Below are 24,428 nucleotides of genomic sequence, written 5' to 3' on the forward strand. Positions count from 1 at the left end.
GAAGTTTATTTCTGCTATTGAACAGCAGAAGTCTCTCAAATTGCCGGGGCTAAATCGTTTCGGCCCTTTTCTTTTTTTTTTAAACCTTCTGCCCACACTTGCCCCCCATACTCACATGCCTCTTTAACTCACTAACAGGCCCGGACAAGGTCCCTTCTTCCATGCTAGATGCTGCTATTATAGTAATTTCCGGGCCAGGAAAAGATAAAACACAGATTGGTTCTTATCACTCAATCTCCCTCCTTAACTGGGATATTAAATTGTTAACTGGGAATTTGGCCGCCTGATTAGAACCCCTCATGCCAGGCTTGATCAACCTAGACCTAGGGTGGTGTACCCAACAGACATTGGTTGAGAGACAACGCTTTTGGCCATCGATTCTGAGAAAGCATTCAGTCGAATTTACTGGCCCTACCTGGAGGCCATGTTGAATCACTTTGGCTTCGGACACCATTTCCGTAAATGAATCCTGAGCAATGTTGGTCAACCCCGCACAACAGTCCATGTGAATGGGCACAATTCAGCTCCCTTCAATATTGGTAGAGGCACACGTCAGGGATGCCCACTTTCACCTCTTTTGTTCGCACTCTACATGGAGCCTTCGGCGCAATGTATCACAGACAACCACGATGATAAGGGTGTCACCTTCAGAGGGGAAGAAAACACAGTCAGCCTCTATGCGGATGACGTGTTAGTGACGCTGGAGGACCGATCACAACCCTCTGGCTTTTTTGACAGAGCCGGAGACTTTAAGCCAGGCGGTGGGATTCCACATTAATGTCCATAAATCACAGGCCCATAATCTATTGCCGACTCCGGAGACAATGGCTCAGCTCACGCGTCAACACCCAATCCAATGGACGGCTACATCCATCCCCTACCTGGGGATTCAATTGGCTTTTTCGGCGCAGCTGACTGCGGCTTTGAACTATAAACCCCTCCTTCAGCATATCAAGAGGGACTTAGCCCATTGGAGGAACTACAAGCTCTCTTGGCTCAGCCGCATAGCGGCCCTAAAGATGACAGCACTTTCCAAGGTTTTGTTCCTTTTCCAGGCCCTCCCGGTGACACCACCTGCTGGACTGCTCTAGTCCCTACAGGGGGAAATAAATCACTTCGCTTGAGCTGAGAAGCTGCCCTGAATGTGGAAATATTTTAGCTACAGACCCCTGGGCGAAGGCAGCTCGGACATTCCAGATCTCATGCAATATTACATGGTGGCGCCACTCAGATTCCTTGTGGAATGGTTTCAGGAGGAGTCGGAGAAGCACTGGTGATTTATGTACAAAGCAGTCGCAGGGCAACACTTACGGAAAATTCCCTGTCTGAAGAAACCATACGCAACGAAGAGCCTTTATTCTCCTCCCATCACTAGTCTCGATGGAGGTGTGGGATTGGGTGGGAATTCGTAAGAGAATGTCTTCTTTCCCTTCCTCACTGACACCGATAGTGGGTAATACTGTCTTTAACCCAGGGATGGACCAGGGGGCATTTTAACAGTGACAGGGGGCGAGATGCCAATCCATTGATCATGTCTTTGACTAGAAGGGCCCACCCTCTTATGACCAGCTTTGATCGGATTATGCTTTGCCAGAATCCGAAAGATTACATTATTGCCAGGGTCCGACACTGGCTCACAAATCTGATGATTCGCCCAGGGGCCCAGCGCCCACTTAGTGCTTTTGAGAAGCGATTGATGACGAAAACATCAGACCACCGCCTAATTTCTGAATTTTACACCAGGCCCCTCCATAAGTATAAAGAACAGGCCAGAGGCGCTGGGAACTGGAACTAGGGAGACAAATGAGACAGAGGAAGTGGGAATTAAGCATGGGTGGATTTTGCGAATTGGCAATCCGCGAACTTGCGTATTTACGGATTTGCAATCTGCAAAATCCGCGAACTCTCGCAAATTTGCGGATTTGTATTTATTTTTTGTGTTCGCAAGGGTTTCTGCCAGTTCGCGAGGGTTGTGTACCAGTTCGCAATTGCGAACTTACTTGTCGGCTCGCAACGGCCGCGACTATGTTGTTTCTACGTCTGGTTCATCATCACAGGCTCACAGCACCCTCTGTTTCACCACTGCCACCCTCTGGTACACCCATGCCACCCTCTGGTACATCACTGCCACCCTCTGGTTGGTTTACCACTGTAGATTATGGGGGTGAAAAAAAGCAAGCACACATGCCCTGCTTCAAATGACATGAATTAATTTGGGGTTGATTAATGTGTTACTGAATTTAAACTTCCAGTCTGGCTGGCACCTGCTTCCTTATCTGTAATTTGCTTTCTGTTGCAGTGCAATTTTTTTTCACAGGACCTTTGTGGCCTACTTGTAGGGCCCCTCAGGAAGCACTACAGGGAATGGTTACTAATGATAAGATTGAACTTTTGCACCTGCTGAGTGCTTTCAGTTTTGTCTGTAATTGCTTTCTGTTGCAGTGTAATTTTTTTAACAGGACCTTTGTTGTATACTTGTAGCTATTCTCTGAGCCTGCTGTGAGGGTCAGAGCAGGGTCATAGAATAGTTGCAAGTAGGCAAATGAACTCTGAAGGTGCCCATCAGGAAGCACTACAGGGAAAGGTTACTAATGATAAGATTGAACTTTTGCACCTGCTGAGTGCTTTCAGTTTTGCAAAAATCCAAATATCCAGCAGCTTCCACAAAAAGTAACCCTTCCAGGTCAAGATCCAAATCAAAGTGACCAGCACATGAAGAAAGCACTGGGATGAGCCTGCTGGACAGGAACAGGAAGTTGGAGACTGTGGGGCACTTCCTTCCTCCCACCCACCCCCAAAATGGACTCCTTGCAAAGAAAAAGTGTGGACAAATGTCAACCTGAGGAGTTATTCTGATAAAAATCATAATTTTCAAGGTTTATGCTGCCTGCTGGTGGATTTCTTGTGCGAAATTGCAAATTTTGAAATCTCGCAATTACGAGATTGTCGCTGCCCGCCGCATCTACGTGTTCGCAAGTGTTTACTCCCGCGAAATTGTATAGTATTCTAGTTGGCAAGTGCGACCAAGCAAAAAATCCGCTTCGCACGGATTTTACGAATTTTCGGCAAGTTCGCGAGAGTTCGTGGATTGCGAATTTGCCGAAAATCCGCAAAATCCGCGAGCGGAACGGATTTTACGCCCATGCTTAGTGGGAATACAGATACCATAGAGCAAGGCACACTGCTCACAACACAGCTAGCATCAAATCTGCCTCTAATATAGTTGCTTACTCGTACCTTACAGCAGTGCGTCTACATTGAGGTAATGCCCAGCGGAGTGCGGATTGCTGGAGGGGCTGTAGCTCACCCGGAACACTGCTTCATCTGCTTTGGGAATGACCCAAACTCCAGCGATATTGAGACACAAGTCTCTCTGACATTTATACTCATTTACCCATGCATCTACCATGCTTTCCTGCCTATATAGTATATAGAGACTTCCAAATGTGCTCACCTTCCCACTGAAATCCCGTAGGGCAGTGGTCTTCAAACTTTTTAATCCTGTGCCCTCCTATATAAAAAAAATCATTGGCCCCTCTCAGAATGTTTCACAATTATTCTATTCAATTTGCAAAGTTTAATTATGTCTAGACCTATTTAATCATAAGAGTTATGTTAAACCTTTTAAAAATGTCCCATTACAGCAGGGGTACTCATAGTACGGCCCGTGGGCCGCTGGCGGCCCGGCAAGCCTTCCCTGGTGGCCCACGGACCTTTCAGACATCGTACCCGAGTTTTTAAAAAATTTTTAAAGGCTGTCTGCAACCAGAGCTCGACTCAGAGACTCTGCTGCCTGTGGGGTCCGGGCGATTTCCGCCGTAGTCAGAGTGGGGCTGCAGGGGCGCTGAGATGTAAAAATAGCCTCATTAACATGCTAATGGTCTTTTAAAGACCTGTGAAATGCTTGGGTGCGGCTGTGTGCGCGCGCCTGGAAGCTGTCACAGCCCGGGAGGGAGGGGGGGGGGGGCACACAGGCAGGGTCACCCTTTTGGCCATGTCAGAGCAGTGGAGCACTGCGCAGTTCTTGACGCCTTTGGTCCCGTCAGTGCACAGATTACTTAATCGGACAGAATCCCTCAGCGAATTAAACACTCACGATTGAGACATGCAGTGATCTGCAGGTCACAAATTCGAATCCTTCTAGCCTTCTGGTGTCGGTCAATGCAGTTCTGTGACTTTAAGTAATAGAAACATCTTTTAATCACGGCACTTACAAATAATAGATGTGTGGCTTGATGTGCTGTATACAAATCAATAGTACTGTTGTCAAATACATGTTCAATTGGGCATTTCAGTTGATGAAATATTCTCATCATTTGGTTTAATACAATCCGGTCAAAAGAAAATAATCTGGGATCCGGTGTGCATTGTAAAGGCACTGCGGAATCAAGCGAGGGCCAATAGCAAGACATTTTGTCCTACATTTAAAGGGAGGGGGGGCACACAGGCAGGGTGACCCTGCCTGTGTGCCCCCCCCCCCTCCCCTCCCGCGCTGTGATGGCATCCAGGCGCGCGCACACAGCAGCACCCAAGCATTTCACAGGTCTTTAAAAGACCATTAGCATGTTAATGAGGCTATTTTCACCTCTCAGCGCCCCTGCAGCCCCACTCTGACTACGGCGGAAATCGCCCGGCCCCCACAGGCAGCAGAGTCTCTGAGTCGAGCTCTGGTTGCAGACAGCCTTTAAAAAAAAAAAAAGGAGGGAGACAGAGGGAGGGAGGGAAAGCGAGGGAGGGAGGGAGAGCGAGGGGGGAGGGAGAGCGAGGGAGGTAGAGCGAGGGAGGGAAGGAGAGCGAGGGAGGGAGGGAAAGCGAGGGAGGGGGAGGGAGGGAACGGAAGGCAGACAGACGGAGGGAGACAGAGGGAGGGAAAGGGAGGGAGAGGGAGACAGGGAGGGAGAGAGGGAGGGAAAGAGAGGGAGAGGGAAAGTGAGGAAGGGAATGGGAGGGAGAGCGAGGGAGACAGAGAGAGGGAGACAGACAGAGAGAGGGAGACAGAGAGAGGGAGACAGAGAGAGGGAGACAGAGGGAGGGAGGGCATGAGAGAGTCGGAGTGAGTGAGACAGGAAGAGAGGGAGTGAGAGAGTAAGAGTAAGTGGGACAGAGGGAGAGATGGAGAGATGGAGAGATGGAGACAGAGGGAGAGATGGTGAGGGTGGGAGTGAGAGGGAGTGAGAGAGTCAGAGGGAGACAGAGAGTCAGAGGGAGACAGAGAGTCAGAGAGTCAGAGGGAGCGGGAGAGGGAGGGAGAGAGGGAGGGAGACAGAGAGGGAGAGAGAGGGAGAGAGAGAGGGAGAGAGGGGGAGAGGGAGAGAGAGAGGGAGAGGGAGAGAGAGGGGGAGAGGGGGAGAGGGAGAGAGATGTGTGTATGCCGGGTCTGGTGGCTCAGTGGACAAAGGCGTCCGCTGCAGGGACCTATGATCAACCTCATGGTCACAGTTTTTTTTTTGTTGCTCTAGCCCCGCCCCTTCCCCACTGACCCCGCCCCACTGGTGCGGCCCTCGGACACAAACCACACTGTAAATTTGGCCCCCGAGAGAAAGTTTGTGAGTACCCATGCATTACAGAGTTGCTGACTGCCGATCATTTGTTTTCAGCTTAAAACAAAACACTGCTATCAGCATGATGCTTCATTTGAATGGAGCCTGGTGACCCCCTTGGGAGCAGTTAAGGGCCCCCTGGGGGGCCTGCCCCCCAGTTTCAAGACCCGTGACTTAGAGGTTGCCATATTTGGCTAGGATTGGGAGCAGTTCTCCAGTACACATTAACGCTTTGAGGCACAGGACACACACCAAACCATCAGGGCTGGCTACACCGCCTATGGCACATTTTTGGAATGGAAAAGATTACCCCCACACTTGCTGCACAGAACAACTCTTATGGGGAGTAGTGGTGTCTCTTCAACGCTTTACTCTCAGTGGAATTTAGAGAACTCACATGACCTAAATACCTGTGTCTTTTTAAGCTTGACTGATGTTGCCACCCCTACTATTTCGTAGCTGCTGCCTAGAGACCACCAAAGCCATGGGACACACAACACATTGCACAGATTCAGCACATTGAGTACCAGGGAGGGAGTGGGATTGTTTTCTTTTTTTGCTTGGACATTTTATATTTTACGTTCATCTTGATAATTGTAAAGAGTGCTATGATGCTCTGTGCTATGCTTCTTACTGCTTTTCTCTGACTGTGTTTTGAAATGCCAATAAAGAGATTTTAATCATAAAGACGCATGAAAGACATGTCTCACTGAGGCTCATGTGGCTCTCATGGGAGCCATTACTAAAGGTTCACTAGGCATACGTTCGGTAATGTTCAGAATGCAGGCAGTTACTTGGCAGGTGGTAAAAATGTACTCAAACTTTTTATTCATTTGTGAAGGTTGTGGATGCACCAACTGTCAACATGTCTGGGGATATGTGCTCATGGAGGCTTGTTTGGGGTGTGTTTGTGTGCAATTTGGTTGATGACTGGTTGAGAGGTTGTCTTGAATGGTGATTACATCCTGTGGCATATGAATGTGATGGGACCTTGAATTGCAGCAGTAACTTGATGTGAGTGTACTGATCTGTTGGATTCAGCCCATGAAAGTCTTGAGTGTGTGCATGAATGGACCATAAAGTGGGTGGTATCTTGACGTGGCTTTATGGCTCACCTTCAGTAGTCTTGGTTTCAATATTAAAATATTTTGATAAGTATTTGTGCTTTGAAGCTAGCATTCCTGAAGGAGCTACATCCAACCAGTGTAAGAGGTGGATTCACATTTAAAAAATTGTACCTGTGGCAGTAAGGATTCTCCATCGCAAAGGCAACAGAGTATCCTATCATGAAGATAATGGCCTGGCTGCCAAATATATATGTGGATTATTATTATTATTATTATGCGTTCTTATATAGCGCTCGATTACCCGTAGGCATCTCGGCGCTTGCCTTGGGAACCCGTCCTGGCTTTTTCCCTGTGAGATACCCATACTGGGCATCCCCAAGGGGAAAGCCAGGCATCCCGCCGCGGGGGGGCCGTAGTGGAGATTAAGCAGGCTGATGCCCAGAGCTGCAGAGTGTGAACCCGTGATTTGAGTAGGCACCGAAACGAGAATTATCGAGTCCGTGGATATTTGGGCTCAAGACCCTGCCGCGTCGGGAATTGAACCCTGGTCCCGGGTCTGACCTCTGCTTCAGGGTCTGCCTCCTCTAACCAGTGAGCCACACTTCTCCACCTGGATGGATCATTGGTGTGACCGCGTGGAAGACTACTACATCTCTGGCACCGTTGCACCGTTCCCATGTCCTGACTGAGTAAGGGCCATCTGTGGCTCACCTCTATGTCCATCCACCTAATTTTGAAATGCAGACACACAGGTCAGTTTCACTGCCCATCACCACCACTACTGTGTGCTACAGGAATGGCTCAAACCAAGGTAAATGGCGTCCCAGACATTCCTAAAGTTCTGCTATATATTAATTGTCACAGAGTGATATTAAAGAAAGCCTAGTGCTCAATTTATTTTTTAAAGAAAGTGCAGGTGCCCAAAGTTTTACTGGGAACCAAGTGGCTGGTGCTATAAAAAGGCCCGGGGTGTCAAATACCTAGGCTGTGAAGTGTTAACTTGTGCCTCTTTCATCCACCACAAGACAATCCTTCCCCTTTTTTTTCATAGTGAACAATTGTTAACTAAGTAACAACATTGCGAGCATTCACCTGCACAAAAGAAACATTCGTGTAGTTTTATAATGACATCAGCACCCAATCTCTAGTACTAGGAGTCCATCTATTCATATGTATTCATGCACAGGATGCCAACTCTTTATATTTCTGCATCCCATCATATCTTACTAAAAGACTGCAACTGGTGCAAAACCAGCCAGTCAGACTGATCTACCGGCTGACCGGATGGCCACATGTCTCCGCTCTCATGATGAAGTAACATTTCATCAATGTCAAGATCAAATCAAGGGCAAAGGTAACTCTCTATTAGCAAGAGCCTAGAGTCAAAGTCTCATCACAGTGTGAATGCCAGCCAAATAGGCAGACCTCACCTATCTACATGACAAAAGAATATGATTCAATCAGAGCTGTACTAAAATCAAACATGGGCATATTTTCCTGTGTTCTGTGGATTATGAAATAACTAGTAAATCTCCAACTAGTTGATGGAAAATCCAGGGAGACAAATTAAGATCTGTTGCAAATTATATTTGAAAGCAAAAATACTCCCTAGCTTTCAATCATATCTAATTAAAGCACTAGAACTTTGAGCACTAAATTGAAGGCAAATTAACTGCTCAAGGCCTGTAATGGCTGGTACAGACCTTTTGCTCCAACATTCCATTGCTTGTCTTTGTCTTTCTGACATTTTAATTAAAAACATTCTACCCTGAGTGGGTGGAATTTTCTAACAGCATGATAGCCCTTCAGGTAGGTGCTATAACAGTTGTTTAACGCCCTCATTTTCGTGTGACCCTGCAGATTAGACCTCTCACTCTGGTTCAGGGCCCTCAATAACAATTATTGCCCTCGGCAGTGGGCTATAATGCTTTATTAAACACTTTAGCGTATTGTTATTTTGTCTCTACAAATAACAAACCTGAGTATGTTAAAAGCATGCCTAAAGTGCTCATTATGGAAAATCACCCTGGTGGCTTCTCCCTTCAATAAAATCAGAAACACTCAATCACAATCATCCACAGCAGCAAGTTTCCTTTAAACAGCAGATAAGCTGTACAAACACAGGCTTTTAGTAGCTGTCAAATTATCCTGCTGAAACTTCTTACCCAAAAGTCTTAAAATGTCAGTGAGCTTCCAATATTACAAAACAATTCTCAAACTTAAGAGGTCATCTAAACTAGTTTGCCCATGCCAATACTGACAGTCCCTTTTTCCCACAACCAGAATACTTCACTGAAATCATTTACAAGCATAATTTGTAAACATTTTTTATTTAGTCTCCAATTAAAGTTCACTTGTGAGGAATATTAAAATATGTAACAATTTCTGCAGAGTTTTCAATATTACTGTTTACTTAAACATAAAAGTAGGGGATCCTGTGCATTCTATGAGATAAATCTAATTTTGGATATTTTTCACAGAATATATATCTATTGTGTATTTTTCGACGGAACAAAATAAAGCCAAAACACAACATGTTTCCACATTTTGTAATGTGATGGCGCACAGGAAACAAAAAGAAGAAATACTCTATTACTTTCATTTCTAAGTCGTGGGTATAGAAACTTCATAAAATCCTTACTGGTGCACTTTAAGTATATAGGTGCCCTTTAAGTATACAGGCCTTTCTATTTCGGAAAGACAGAATCACGTAAGTATCTTTTTCTCTCTGTATTGCTGCTTAATGAAAAATGGAGTACTGCACAAATCAAATATTTTCATACATACATGTTTAAAATAAATGTTGATACACATACTTTTTCGCCTTCTGTGATCGCCACATTGATGTTTCTTAAAGCAAGCTCTAAATCACTCCGGTATCGCAAGCCATAACCTTTGAAAACAATTTCACCCTTCTGTGGCCAGTTTTGCAGCATTGTGCTCTGGGTGGATGTCCAGTCGGCCTGAAAAGAAAAAAAATGGTGACTGCATAATTGAAAGAAAATCGCTCTCCACTGTTACAGGAGGAAATAGATCTTTAATTAGTCATTGACAAAGCAGGCCTACGTGTTTATGTGGACATTCTTGAATGTTTGTGTAGAAATCAAAGAAGTCTCATAGACAGCTTTTGTAGTTTGTAGTTTATTCTTAAAGTTACATCTTAGTAAGTTCCAATATATGCCCCACCAGGAGCAGCCTCCTGGCTGCTCAGCCCATCTTCTCCAACTGCTCCCCCTTCAAGTACAAACATCCATAACATTCCAAATGACATCATATAGCTAGAGCATCAGGCAGAGAACCAGGGCAAGGGAGATGCATTACATAAGAAGCAGATTACTACAGTTTGTTTGGGAGATCATCTCTGTAACACCTCATTAAGGCGGATTAAGAAGTGGAATCAAGAGCAGGGCTGGTGCAGTCTTTCAGCCAGTCTAAAATGGCACATGTCACCTGAGTCTTCCAAGAAAGTAGTCACCATCTTACCTTCAAGCATCAAGATAGGTTTGGCAGGTTATTTCAAGAACTTTTGCCAATTTTGATCATTTTTTGCAAGGGGATAAACATATACAAGATGATGACACTTCAAAGTAAATTGAATACAAGTGTGATGAAGTTTTTAACAAGTCCCTGGCATATGTTCTGGACCATAGATCTGGGAGGATCATTCAATGGATATTATAAAACTCCCTGACAGGGTTCGTCTGGGTCAGTCTCCATCACTTTGTCTCTTTGGAACTTCATAAATAGTTCTTGCACCATAGAGGGCTGTATCTTGCTCATGCATCTTACTTATACAGTTACTATCAGAAGAGCTGCCTTTCAAAAGGGTAACTTTGTGTCACAAGACGTTATTAGCTCAAAGACTCTAAGGAGCACCACATTCAGTACTCAATTTGTAGTCGGCCTTTTTACAAGCATGAGTTTCAATAATAATCCTTTACAGATTTACTGTATCAAAGAAAATGTGAATAATTTAAGCTCACCAGCTCATATCTTTAATCTTGCTTCAACTGCTAAAAGTACATGTATCCACCTAAATTAAAAAAACTCTAGAATGTATTGCAATATGTATATGGGTGACATAGGACTCGGTCTACCCCTTGGAACTCCAGCTCTAGAAATGGTTCTCCTTGTTTTCAAAGACCTTCATAGAACTTCAAGGCATTTGCCCTCGTCCTTCTAAGGATAAACATGCTGTTGTCGACAGAAATAATGGAGGTAGGATTAAGGATGCAGAGGTCTTGGTTAATAATCTATCCCTGCACCATGGTGAAAAGAGTTGGAATTGTTGGCATAGAAAATTAAGGAGCTTGCACGAGGTAGGCCAGATTAAACTAAAATGGGTCCCCATGCTTACCTTTTGAGTAATGAGAACTATTCTGCAATGTGTTGACTAAAGCTTCTGGATGACTCTCACAGCTAATTGACTTCACATCTCCACCAAGCCAGGTTTAAGAAGTTAGGCTTGATATGTTAACATGTTTTGTTTCCCACAGTTATGGACACCACTCTGTGATGATCGCCATGCTTGAATTTCATATGGGAAAACTGCTTCACCCATCTTATTCCAATAACTTGACTGGACGTTTGAGTGACTGTGTGAATATTCTTAGGGCTTATTTTGCAAACTCTCATATACCCCTGCTCGAAGACAGAGAACATGGTTGTCATGTTGTCCTTCTTGATGTGGCATGCCTTACCAATGTAGAAAGACAAATACATTGAAGTTCTAATGCCAGAAGACTCAGAACACCGACTTCAGTTTCACCAAGTTGATGCAAATTTGCACACTATGTGAGATGCACTTGTATAATAATGGAGACTAATCGTTATGTAAAAATATGTCCTTTGCTAAATTGTGTGTTAACAGCCATTACTTGAGAACTAACTTCTTCCAGGGGTCACAGCAATCTTTTCGTTCCACTCACTCCTGCCCTGTGTCTACTGATACTGTTGCACTTCTTGCTAGATTAATTGTATATGGACATTTGGTATGAGGCAGATACAAGACTGCATTAGGCCAAAATGGGTCTTATCCCCTCACCATGCATAAAAAAACGAATGACATGGCCTGTAGGAGCAACTAGGGTGCTATGCTTCTTCTTTGCTTGCTTTGACATTATGAAGCCAAAGCTGAAGTCTGTTTCTAGCAACTGAATGCTTTTGTTGAGACAAAAACCAATGTTCCCACTTTACTTACTTTGATTATAATGCTACATCAGTTGCAGAGCTTTCTGTTCATTTGTAGAGCTTCTATTTCTTTGCTGTCTGACTCCGCCTGTATCAAGCAGTCATACACGAAAAGAAAGATATGGACCACTAACACCAAGAGGTGGGTGGTCACTGGAACTTGGAATTTGATAAGCATTCTGTTGTGGAATGGCACCACATGTCAGTACTGCAGCTTTTACGTTTTCTCCTCACACCATAAATCTCAGTAATCTTCAGTGCCTTTCGTTGCTCAAATGTGAAAATATGCAACCTGGAGGCCTAATGAGCAATGAGAATCATCCATCACTATTGATGGAATGATGAACGGGAGATGAATCCTTTTTAGAATTCTGTTGATTACGAATGCTTTTAGAATCATGTAATCCATAGCTGGGTTTTGGTCATTTTCTCTCTTCCTTACTATGCGGTTTGAATGTGGTACTGCAAGTGCGGCACTGTGATATCAGGCACGGGAATCAGTTTAACACAGCCTAGAACATTTTTGGCTTTTAAATGCCCACCCACCAATGACACCTGATGCCCAGAGTCAATTGTAGTGTGACTGCAAGTTGCATCACAAATGATGAGGCGGTAAAGCAGTAACCGAGGTGTGTAGTGCAATATCGTTGGTAAAGAGCACAGTCTGTCTGTGAGAGGTACACTTGAGTAGAAAGACCAGTGGCAGATTTTGACTGAGAGGCTGCTCTCGTCATTTGGTGATCTTAGGTGACATTGCGTGAGTACTGTTGACTTTTGTGGCTTTCTTGTGACTACCTGTCAGTGATGGGCACATCTTTATGAACATAAGGAACACCTTTTGATATAGCTTTAACTTTTTGTCTGAATTAGTTTGCTTGTGTATATGTTGTTTCGTTTGGGTTTGCAGTAAATTGTTCCTTGAACATATCAAAAGAACATTTCAAATTGTCACATCTACTACAGTTTGAAAGGATATTAATGAGTAGGTCAGTAGAGTGTTTTCTTTATCATATGATCCGGGATGGCTAACATCATCAACCTGCAGTTTATTTTGAGCGTCTACATAAAGTATTTAATCTTTTCACCTGTTTTCCATAAGCTTCACAAATTCTCTTAAATATCAAAAATATTAACCTTGAAGTCGATCAGAATGCCAGTGGCCTGGGTTGATAGAAAATGTAGTATGGGGAGTAAGAGTGTTTAGAGTTCTTTAACATCAACATGGTAATCAACACTAGAGTTCCTCCCATGTCTGTGTGACAGCTTTTAGATCAGGAACTGCGGAGTACTGTGGCTCGTAAGTGGCCTAGTTATGGGTCAGTCACTGCAACCGCTCCTTTCATTTTACAGCGGTTAAACACTGAATGCTGTTTTATCTGGGAAGTGGCCTTTACACCACGGCTTGAACCATATTGTGCCTTAACAGAGCAGTCTGAACCACGGATGCCTCTTTCCAAATCAATCCTTTACCACGCAAGTCGTTACAACGACCTCCCTTAAGGAAAGCGTTGTTGGATTGATGTTGGACTTTAAGTCCAACACCTTCCCTACTTGGAGTTAGAATAGTAAATTAACCTATTCCATCTCCAGCTCTTTCCCTAACGTTAGTCATTCTAGAGACTTGCAAGCAAACAGAATGCATTGTAAAGACGCATTTGTTGTTCGGACCGCGTTATTAAGGCAGGCGTTATCAACTTCTGCACGGTTCGACATACAACCAGTACTCTGTATGTAGAGTGTTTAACTGATTGTTCCACCTGGTGGTAAATGCCAGGGTGCAACCAGCTATTACTGTCTGAATTTCACTGAGCTTACCTAACCCAGACAATAGTACAGCAAACCCAGCTACTGCAATATCCTACTTGCTGACTTATTGTGATACCATCCCTGCCATTCAACCAGCAAAACCCTTGTGCTGAACTCTCTGACTGTTTCTGTACCCAAAGAAAGCTGAAAATTACACTTTTCGTGGTGGTCGGTTTTTCTAAAGGCTTGACCAGTGCACCGTTGTAAAGAAAATGGACCAGCCTTTGGACTGCAGGGCCGGACCGGGAATTCAAAGCAGCACAGGCAGATTTTGTCAGAGCAGCCCCTGGTATGGTACATTAACCACTGAAGTAATCTCATCATTTTCACTGTTGCCTGAAAACTTATGGATATACAAGGAACTCTGCTGTAATTTGTAATGTAATTTCCCTCTGTTATAGCGCTCTGATACCTCCGGGTCTAGCTAGCACTATATAATCCTTTTGATGTACATTCCAATGCAACGATCCTCTGGTTAAGCGCTCTGAAACCTCCGGGTCTAGAAAGCGCTATATAACCTTCGCAATTCAATAAACTAAAACTGGTTTACCTGAACGCTGAGACCTGCACAACATTGCTGATGACCGTTGGAGCTGCTGGACAGCTAATGAGGAGATTAGCCCTGGTTTCCCCCTTGACCGTCACCTACCCAGCCGGACATTGAGCACAGTTCCTCGTCTCTCCGCTATTACTCCCCCCCTACGAATTCTTGCAACTTTGTTTTTGTGTAGTTGTGCCTTACTATGCTCTTGTTCCTGATGTAACTTTATCGCAACGTTCCTAATGTAAAGCGCTCGGATACCCTCTTGGGTCAAGTTCGCGCTATATAAAACTTTATAAATAAATTAAAACCTTGGCAAGATGTGGCATTAAATGGTGGACTAGCTGAAGGGACAACAACCCACTTTCTGTTTGCTTGTGCTGGTGGGTCTATACGTTAGAGACCTAAAGTCAAGAGCATTAGAAGAATTAGCTCAAAGCAAGTGATAAAGTTGTTGGAAGTCACAAAGGGTCGCAAAGGGTTCCAGGAAACAAAAGAGGCAATGAGATCCAATTTTGCTCACAAGAAATTGAAGTATTTCTGAAAGGATGTGGTGTTGCCCATAAGACGTAGGCTCTGTATCACCCAGAGATGAACACTGTTGCAGATAGGTTTACCATAACTCTCAAAAAGGGTGTTAGACTAGTTAAGGCTGCTGGGTTGGACGAGAAGGAAAATCTGCATAACAGGATTGTTGCCTACTGACTCACTCCTCATAAGACAACACAAAAGACTCTCTATGAGCTTTTCAAAGGGAGAAAGCAATATTAGAAACTGGTTCAGGGGCAGATGTGTGAAATAAGGGGTGGTGTAACAAGGAGAACCGAAAATGGCAGGTGAAGGAGCATGATGTTCTCTTAACTAAGAAGATGGAGTATAACAGGAGGAAGTGTGTAAAGGATGGTGCAGTGGTTGTGGGTGATCTGGTGAATATAAGAGTGCCCACAGGTACTGCTTAGAGGTTCAAAGTCACAGCACCCATGAAGGTCATCCGAATATTGCAAGATACGAAAGGAACAGGAATTTGAGTAGCCTTGTAGTCCTGAGAAAGGGTGCGATCAGGGAAGACAAGGATGATGATAAGGTCTTGGGTAAAGAGGCGTTGGTAGTAGGCTTGGAGTGCCCCTAGAATTTATCTTATAGGAGGCAGATAAAAAAATCGGAGTATCTTATAGACTACATATGCTGAGCTCTCTAGGTCCTAATTCTCATCACTGACCTGGTGGTTGAAACAACTTTTTTGTCTTTAAGCCCAGGGCTCTCTCTGGGTCATGATGTTTATTTTTGTAAGTATGTTCTTAATTATTTTTAATTTGTGTTGCTTATATTTGTCACATTCCTTTTCTGTTAGTTATTAAGATCGAAAAGGTACGGAATCCTGGAACCTTCCTGCCATGGGATTCTGTTGTGGAATGTATGTGTTCTTAAACAGAATGGGGAGTTCTGTAAGTCAGTTGTGTTGGATCTATGGCTGAAGTGCCACTAAATAAACCTGTCTAAGCTCCTTTGCTGACCCTTTGTGCAGCACTTGACCATGCTGCATGTCAAAGCAATGTCTCACTAATGAACACCCATACCATCAGTTTTTGTCTGGGAGAACATTTTCCACCAAGTTAAGTGAACACCTTTTTGCCGTCAAAGCAACAACAGTTTCTTGACTGAGGTTTTGTGAAAGCATTTAAGATGAGACTCATGCTGTCGGAGATCGTCTATCAGGTTTCAGGTTTTAAAGTCTTTATTTCGATTTTTAACAAATGATAAAAGACACATATAAATACAAAAGAATATAACTCGATCAATTCAATTTAAACACCCAAAAAACAATACTATAGAAGAAATTTAAACACTAACAAAAAAAGTACAAAAATAAGTATACAAATAAGAATAAAGAACATTTCATGACAAATTGGTAAAACAGATAAAACAGGATTAAATTGCAATTAATGAATAAAGAAACCTGAATAATTTTGTATGAGAATAAATAAATGTACCTTAAAAAGTCAACATTACATTTCAAAATTACAGTTCAAAATCATTGTTCAAAATCATTGTGGACGGATCCTTATTATGGCAAAAAAAAAAGGGAAAGAAACAAGGGATACAAATGATGAAACAAAGTCGTGAAATGATTATCAGATACATAATCAAACAGATTATGGCCATTTGCGAATCACCTTTGTACTTGGTGCTAGGGCATGCTGGTTTTTAGTCTTAGGAGCCAAGCCCATCCCAAATACTTTGCCAAAGTTACCACAAAGAGTTCTGAGGAGTTGGTCCTAAGCACCCATATAGCCTCCATTGCTGTTTTAAATGGTAATTTTTGGAACAAAGGTTTTAACCATTTTTTTCGGGGTGCGCCATACCTTAGGCAGGCAAAAAGGAAGTGACCTTCAGATTCAATATGACCTGGGCAACATGTACAGTAGGGCGATATCCCTGTAGACCGTTTGTTTAGAAAGGTGTTTAAGGGCAGAGCGCCCACTCTAAATTGATGGTACAACTTCTTATCTAACGGTCGAGATATAACATCCCAATATGGCTCTCTTGATAGGTCAAGTTTGAATGTTAAAAACCTGCCTGTAAGGCCATTTTTGTTGGAAAGCAAGACTCTTTTTAGGCGAGTTGTAGCCCAATATAATGATTTGAACTCATTTTTAGGTGGGAAAACATTAGATTGCGGGGATGTCCAGAGATGTTCTAAACCCATATCTTTAAGGATTGATTTAACAGCAGAAAGCCAGGGTATTTTCCCTGAACCCCTAATAGACCTGACTTCCGACAATTCTTTTGCAAAAAGGGATAGAACTGGGGATGTCCATATCCATCTCCACAATGCCACTAACCTAAATCTTGCCATCTCATTAATAGGTGGAGAACCAAGGTCCAAACAGAGGGGGATCAAGGGGTGTGGACTGTGGGAGGCCTACAAGATTTCGAAGGAATCTACATTGAGTTTTAAACAGATTAAGCAAGTCCATGTGGCCCCACAGATCCGCGCCATATAAGATGGCTGTAGAGATTTTAACATCATAGATCTTAAGGGCCGGTAGGACCCGTTTTGTAATTGATTCCTTCTGCTCTTTAACAAGACAGCCAGTCAGCCTAGCAAGTTTAAGATGTTGCATATTGATCTGGTCTTTCCATCTTAAACGGCTATTGAGGGTAACCCCTAAATAGGTCATGGTGTCGACCTGTTCGAGGTTTACTCCGTTCAACTTTACTGAGCTTCGGACTGAATGGTTTTTTGTAAAAACCATAAATTTTGTTTTCCCCACATTAACTACCAAATTATTGATGGCACAGTTTTCCTCAAAGCGGTCGAGAGCCCGCTGGAGTCCACTGCGTGTTTTTGAGAGGATTAAAGTGTCATCTGCGAAGATGAGTAAAGGATACCTCATCCCCGCCAGCATTGGTGCATCAGTGGGGGTATCCATGAAAAATTTTACAACTTGGTCGATAAAAAGGAGGAAGAGGGTGGGGGCCAGGACACACCCCTGGCGGATACCTCGAGTTACGGGGAATGTTTCCGTCACTTGTCCCTGACCCCCCCACCTCACCCTCGCAAAGTTGTCCTCATGGAATCTTACAATAAGGTCCAATAATTCTAGCGGGCACCCCAGATTTTTCAGCACACCCCATAGCCTGTCCCTAGGCACTAGGTCGAAGGCGGACTTCAGATCGATGAATGCAGCATAGATGGTGCCACCACCCAACCAAACCTCCTTCCAATAGATAAGGCAGAATCTAAAAACCTGATCTATGGTGCTCATTCCCGATCTGAAGCCCGCCTGCATAGGTGACAGAATGTTCTCAGTTTCCATCCATCCCTGTACCCGTCCTAGGACCATGCGTGCCACTATCTTTTGAATCGAATCGATCAAACTGATAGGGCGGTAGTTGCCCGGAATGGATTTATCACCCTTTTTATAAATTGGGACAATTTCGGCCCCTTTCCATGATTTAGGAACTGTAGCTCCAAGGGCCAAAGTGTTAGCTATCCTGGTAATATACGGGAGCCACAAAGTAGGATTAGACTTAAACAGATCTGCCGGAATCAGATCCATACCGGGGGCTTTGCCTCGGAGAGTAAATGCCAGCGCCAACTCAACCTCAGCAACTGTAAAGGTGAGTTTTTCACCTTTTGGGACCTGCAGGGGTGCATTGCCCAAGGGATTTATAGCCTCATCATCACCAGCTCTAAATTGTGCCGAATAGAATGAAACCCAATCCTCAATGGGCACATTATTTCCCGGGGTTGAAGAGCCTACGTTTTTACCCCATTTAACCAAATCCCAAAACCTTTTCTGGTTGTTAGTGGACGATGCCTCCAAAAGGTCTGTCCAAAACCCATGCGCCTCCCTACATCTCTTGTTATACCATTTTTGGGGCAAAGGATTAGCTTTAGTGGTAGCACTCCCACATGGCTTGGATAGGAGAGTTTTTAGGCGATCAAAACAATTAATATGGACACCCATCACATTATTGGCTAATCCAATATCCACCCCCAACAAATCTATTTGCGTCATTTCATTAAGCGCATCCTCCACCACAGCATTAATATTGTCTAGTAAACACTCATCTTCCAAAACCCGTGACCACTTCAATCTCCTCCTGTCATTGGTAAGTTGGGCGTCCCCTGTATAGGTGGCAGATGGCTCCTCGTGTCTATTTAGACCCGGTGTCTTCAGCGATAGAGATAGTGGATTATGGTCACTTTCCGGGCGCTCTAATACTACCATGTCTATTAGCAAAGACCAATGTTCCATGTTCAGTAAGATATAGTCAATGCGGCTCTGCCTCTGCCCATTGTCAAAAGTACAATTTCCCTTCACATCCGAGGCAGAGCGGCCATTACATGCACGGAACCCATTTTGTAAACAAAAAGCCATCCAGGAAACTGCAGCCTCTGTTGCTTTAGCCCTCTTCTCCACTTGTAAATCCGGGATACCCCATACCGAATCGTCTGCCATAATCCAGGTATCTCCCATATCTAGCACAGGTTCTATAGTACAATTTAGATCACCAGCAAGAATGGTAGTAATGCCTCTGTCCATTTTCATAACCATATGATCAACAAGGTTCAGCAGGGGTGAGCTTCGACCGCCAGACAGACCTCTAGCATAAATATTAACAATGTTCATGATTTGCTTGTTCCCTTTATTTATTATGATGGAGAGGAGATCCTGACTCTCCACCGGGAATTCCATTGGATAAAAACCCAAGGATTGTTTCACCCAGATCAACAAGCCACCAGCGGCCCGCCCTTTGCCTCCTTTTATTGCGGGTTTGAAGAAATTAATATAACCCAACTTATGAACAGGCTCCGTTGCCCATGTTTCCTGCAACAGGATGATATCATAATTGTCCATAAAGTTCGACCAATCAGTGGACACGAGGCGCGCCTTAATACCTGCTATGTTCCAGGACAAAATTTTCAAATGATCTTTCAAGTTGTCTGGCAACATAGGGTATAGGGGCTTTACAGGTCCATGAGACGCCCCTGTATCATCATTAACCACTAAATGCTTAACGCGATCTGCTGGGACTGTGATCTTGTCCTCGGTCAAGGACCCCTGAGTAGCTACATATGGTAAAGAGCTGGTTAACAAAGACATTTGACCTCCTTCCCCATCTACTCGATTGGTGATTTGGATTGGGCAGACCATATTTTGGTCAATGGGCTCTTTGGCTACTACACTACCAATCAGAGACTCACTAGATGGGACATTGAGTCAGTCTATAGCTTCAAGGCCAGAAAGGGGACCAAAATGGTTGAAAAGGAAGGGACGCTGGCAGTCAAGCGGGGTTAATGCCAGGGGATGTCTTTCAGCAGGACCTTTACGAAACAGGGGATAAGACTGAAAGGGTATTTGCCTGCGCGGATAAAAGTAGGATAGAGCTAAGGTTTGTACATCCCCCAGCCTAGCAAACCTGGGTTCTCGTTTAATAGCATCTACCACCCATGAATCTTTGAACGAGATGAGTATACAATCTCCTTCTAAATCTTTTACCTCCGGCCCCACCCAATCTACTCTCCTCACATATAGTATTTCCGTGGGGGTAGAGGGCGGTAACGGGCGATTTTTGTTCAACCAAAAAGTGACTTTATTGCGAAGGTCACTATAGGATTCCCTTGCACCCGGTTTTAAAGGTGCTACACCTGTCAGAACGATGGTGTGTAGGGCTGCTTCAGGTGGTAAATCAACACTGGGAATAATTGGTCTTTTACGCCCCCCCTCCCTATGGGTAGTGGAGGCGGTACGTGGGGCTCTTGAGGTACAAGGGGGTGGAAGATTTAAATTAGGTTGTGTGGGTGGTCCCATTGTTTGTCGCCCACCAGTATTTTGTTTAGCTGCTGGTTTCGATTGGGGCTTTGGTACCTGAATGTGAGTGCTAGCTCCTATTTTAGAAGAGGTAATAAGGGTGGTATTAATTTCTTGGCCCCTTTTAAGTATGGTACTATTCGTTCCTATGGTTTTATTAGGGAAATTATTACCCTTTTCCATATGGTTGTTACTGGTTACCTTACTGGATGCCTTGCCAGATACTGATGTGTTAATAATAGCGCCCGTATTATTTGGACCAAGTAATGTTTGAAGCATCGTATGGTTTGAATGGATCAAATCCTCCATACTATCAATTTTAGAGGTCATGAGCCTAGTCCGCTCCAGGACTGGTAAGAGTAATGTTTTAATCATGGCCTCCATTTTTGCCAACAAAACCTCGTCACTATTAAGGCACATAGGACAAGTACTTGAGGAGCCCAGAGCCAAAAGGGAGGGGCATAACATGTTATTAGGCACAGAGGGTATTAGTGGGTTTAAATGAGGCTCGGACCCCTGCCCCCCTACCTCTTGGACTTTATTTACTTTACTGGTTTTTAGGTCTCTTTCCCCTGACAATCTAGAATCCCGTTTTCTCTTTTTGGTATTGGGGCCGCGATTGGGTATAGGGAGATTAACACTTTCGACAGGGTTGGACATGTTGGACTGATTGAGGAGAGGAGATCCAGAAAGCTGGCTAAAATCCTGCTCCTCACTAATCACGGAATCATTATCCTCCTCCCCGTCCCCCTGACTGTCTTGGGAAGCGTTTATACTATTCCTTTCTTCCGTGGTTTTATCTCTTGTTGGGCTGCCCCCAATGTTTTCTAAGTGGACTATTGCGTCTGTAAAGGTGGTATGGACACAATTGAAGGCAGCATGGGGTGCAGAGGGTGCAGGAGAGATAGATGTGGCTATAGCCCCCAGTGAGGATCGCTTTCCACTAATTAGGTCTAATGACAGTCTTTTCTCAACCATGGCGATTTCCTTTTCCAGAATACCAGTGGCCCGTGTTATAAAAGCGTCAAGGGGACCAGAAACGACGCCCTTGGTGGTATTAATTTGGACAGTACGTTCCTTCCCTGATCTTAATGGCATTTTCTATGGTCTTCCTAGCGTCCAGGGGGGGTGGGCCTAGGCCGGACTCTGCCGTACTCGAACGACCTCAAACGGCCCGCTCTTTGCCCGGTCTTCGCCCCGGCCGTTGCCCCGCGCGCGTCCCGCGTGCGCGTTGCTATTGCTGCTTATCAGGCAAGAGGATAGGCAGAAGGGGCGGGAAGAGGACCAGCTGCGGCCGATCAACGCCGCTGGGCACGCTGGTCCTCGCAGTCCCGCCTCAGTGCTTGCAGTCCTGTGGTGCGCTCCCTGAGATGGCGATGGTGCTCCTAGCACGTTCTGGACCGGGGCTGGATCCCCAACAACAACAAAGTCTCTCGCCTACGAGCGGCCCCCGCGGAGCGGGGGCCGCGAGGCGTGGCGGCGAAGTGCCCGGAAAAGACGCTGTGCAAACAGGCAGGCGGAAGAGAGCACAGCACTCCCGCAGGGTCGACGATGAATCCCAGGCAGCACTCACACCGCGGTGGCTTTACGGTGGAAGGGGCGGGAAGAGGACCAGCTGCGGCCGATCAACGCCGCTGGGCACGCTGGTCCTCGCAGTCCCGCCTCAGTGCTTGCAGTCCTGTGGTGCGCTCCCTGAGATGGCGATGGTGCTCCTAGCACGTTCTGGACCGGGGCTGGATCCCCAACAACAACAAAGTCTCTCGCCTACGAGCGGCACCCGCAGAGCGGGGGCCGCGAGGCGTGGCGGCGAAGTGCCCGGAAAAGACGCTGTGCAAACAGGCAGGCGGAAGAGAGCACAGCACTCCCGCAGGGTCGACGATGAATCCCAGGCAGCACTCACACCGCGGTGGCTTTACGGTGGAAGGGGCGGGAAGAGGACCAGCTGCGGCCGATCAACGCCGCTGGGCACGCTGGTCCTCGCAGTCCCGCCTCAGTGCTTGCAGTCCTGTGGTGCGCTCCCTGAGATGGCGATGGTGCTCCTAGCACGTTCTGGACCGGGGCTGGATCCCCAACAACAACAAAGTCTCTCGCCTACGAGCGGCTCCCGCGGAGCGGGGGCCGCGAGGCGAGGCGTGGCGAGGCGTGGCGGCGAAGTGCCCGGAAAAGACGCTGTGCAAACAGGCAGGCGGAAGAGAGCACAGCACTCCCGCAGGGTCGACGATGAATCTATATTTCTAGTGTGTTGGAGTGCGAGAGTTTTTAGGTCAGAGACTGTAGACTCCAATTCCGTCATTCTCGTCGCCAATGCATCAAATTTTTCTTCCAGCTTCTCGCAATATAGTTTTATTTCTTGCTGATTTTTCTGTGAAGCAAGAAACCCATTTTTTACCTCGTAACTTAGAGACTGAAGCATTATCAGAACAGATTGATCACTAGGTACAGTCACAGAGGCATTGCTGGTATGACTGATGGATCCATCCCAGGGTTGTGAGTAGGAGTTAATTCGTCCATACTGGAATTTTCTAAGATACAGTCCTGGACCCTGGTCTCATTATCAGCCATCTCTAGACTCTGCATCTTACACACCCTTGAAGACTCTGATTGCTCAGAGCCCTGATCTTACACTTGTTCTGGCTGAGCCAAAAGATGATACCTATTAGGTGTATGAAGATTCTCTAGGATTTCAGCTGGAGAACCCACGTCCGCAGGTTTAAGTTCCAACACTGCAGGGACTGTTTTAAAGTAAGCCTTTAGCGAAGGTGGTAGTGGTGGTTTGAGCTTTACTACAGGCTTCTGAGCTTTAGAACTATTCTTTTTGCCCGTCTTCTTGGAAAACTTGGCCTTAGATTTTGCCAGTAACAGTGGTGCAATATCTGTTCGCGTGTAGATTTTGCCAGTAACAGTGGTGCAATATCTGTCCGCGTGTCGCCACTACCTTGTCTCCCACTTTTGCTCCTGAGCGTGTACCCGGAAGCCTGGCTTCCCTGTGAGTCCCTGGCTGACAGACAATGTAGAGCTTCTAGAGCTTCTAGAGCTTCTACAGCCCCTACTTCCTCGTTCGCCATACCCCCAGCATTATTCAGGTTGATTTGAGAGCCTGCCCCAGTGCATTGTGGTTTAGGTAGTTTCCGCCGTGTGGTACCAAAATCTTTACCCACATATGAGATCCTTGATGCTACCTTTCTCCCCCTCTTCACTTCAGAGGCTTCCTTTGCCCACCGTACCAGCCCCCTTTCAACTATATTATTATTATATCCTCGTACCTTTGCATTGCCGCTTTGAGGATACCTTATATCGGTGATGGCGGCTCTCGCCGCATCGGGGCTGTGTATGCTATCCAGGTCCAAATCCAGAAAGAAAACAAAAAATGATTAGTTCTGACCTCCCACGGTTCAACTGCCAAGCCACGAGTCAGCAGAGTCAGCAGAGTTCAGCACAGTTCGCCAAACAAAACAAAATGCCAAACAACGTATCCTATCTCCCGCACAGCGTGGGCTGCCCGGGACCTCAGCTGCTGGAACAAGACAGTGTATCCGTCTAAATTCGCAGTTCCCCAAAGCAAGATACGAACGGCGTGATTGTCCTCCAGCCGTCAAACAACTAAGGAGCTTGTCCCGCCTTCAACGGCAGTCTCCAAATCGACCAGCTCCGAATCAGTGCGAGCCGGTCGAGACCTCAGCCGCAGCCTCTGCCTCTGCCGCTGCAAAACCGTTCGTCGCGTCAATCTCCCGAAGGACTTTGAAAGCTTCAAGAAAAGTTCATGCTGTGAAAACAAGTATTCCTCTGCCTTCCACTGATCCGCTGGTCCAATATCACACTTCACATCGCAAAACGACCGCCCGGGCACCAAAGCCTCCTGGAGCCTCCCGACTAGCCGAGAGTGCTAGCCGCCATGTTCCCCCCTCCGATCTCCGACAGCGAGAACAGGGGTATCAGGAGAAGATGGAGTCGCTAGAGAATG

The 24,428-nt window shown here is 45.5% G+C and overlaps 1 protein-coding gene across 4 annotated transcripts in view; it reads right to left on the reverse strand.

Moving 5' to 3' along the window:
* The window catches only part of LOC144784431 (multidrug resistance-associated protein 1-like), a 1,265,484-nt gene that overhangs the window by 146,376 nt on the left and 1,094,680 nt on the right, over positions 1-24,428 (reverse strand). For all 4 annotated transcript variants that reach the window (XM_078663181.1, XM_078663182.1, XM_078663179.1 and 1 more), the window contains one exon: positions 9,424-9,570. In XM_078663181.1, coding sequence (XP_078519307.1) covers positions 9,424-9,570 — 147 coding nt within the window. The remainder of the gene's footprint in view (positions 1-9,423; positions 9,571-24,428) is intronic.

Source organism: Lissotriton helveticus, chromosome 10, assembly GCF_964261635.1.
Source record: "Lissotriton helveticus chromosome 10, aLisHel1.1, whole genome shotgun sequence".
NCBI lineage: Eukaryota > Metazoa > Chordata > Amphibia > Caudata > Salamandridae > Lissotriton > Lissotriton helveticus.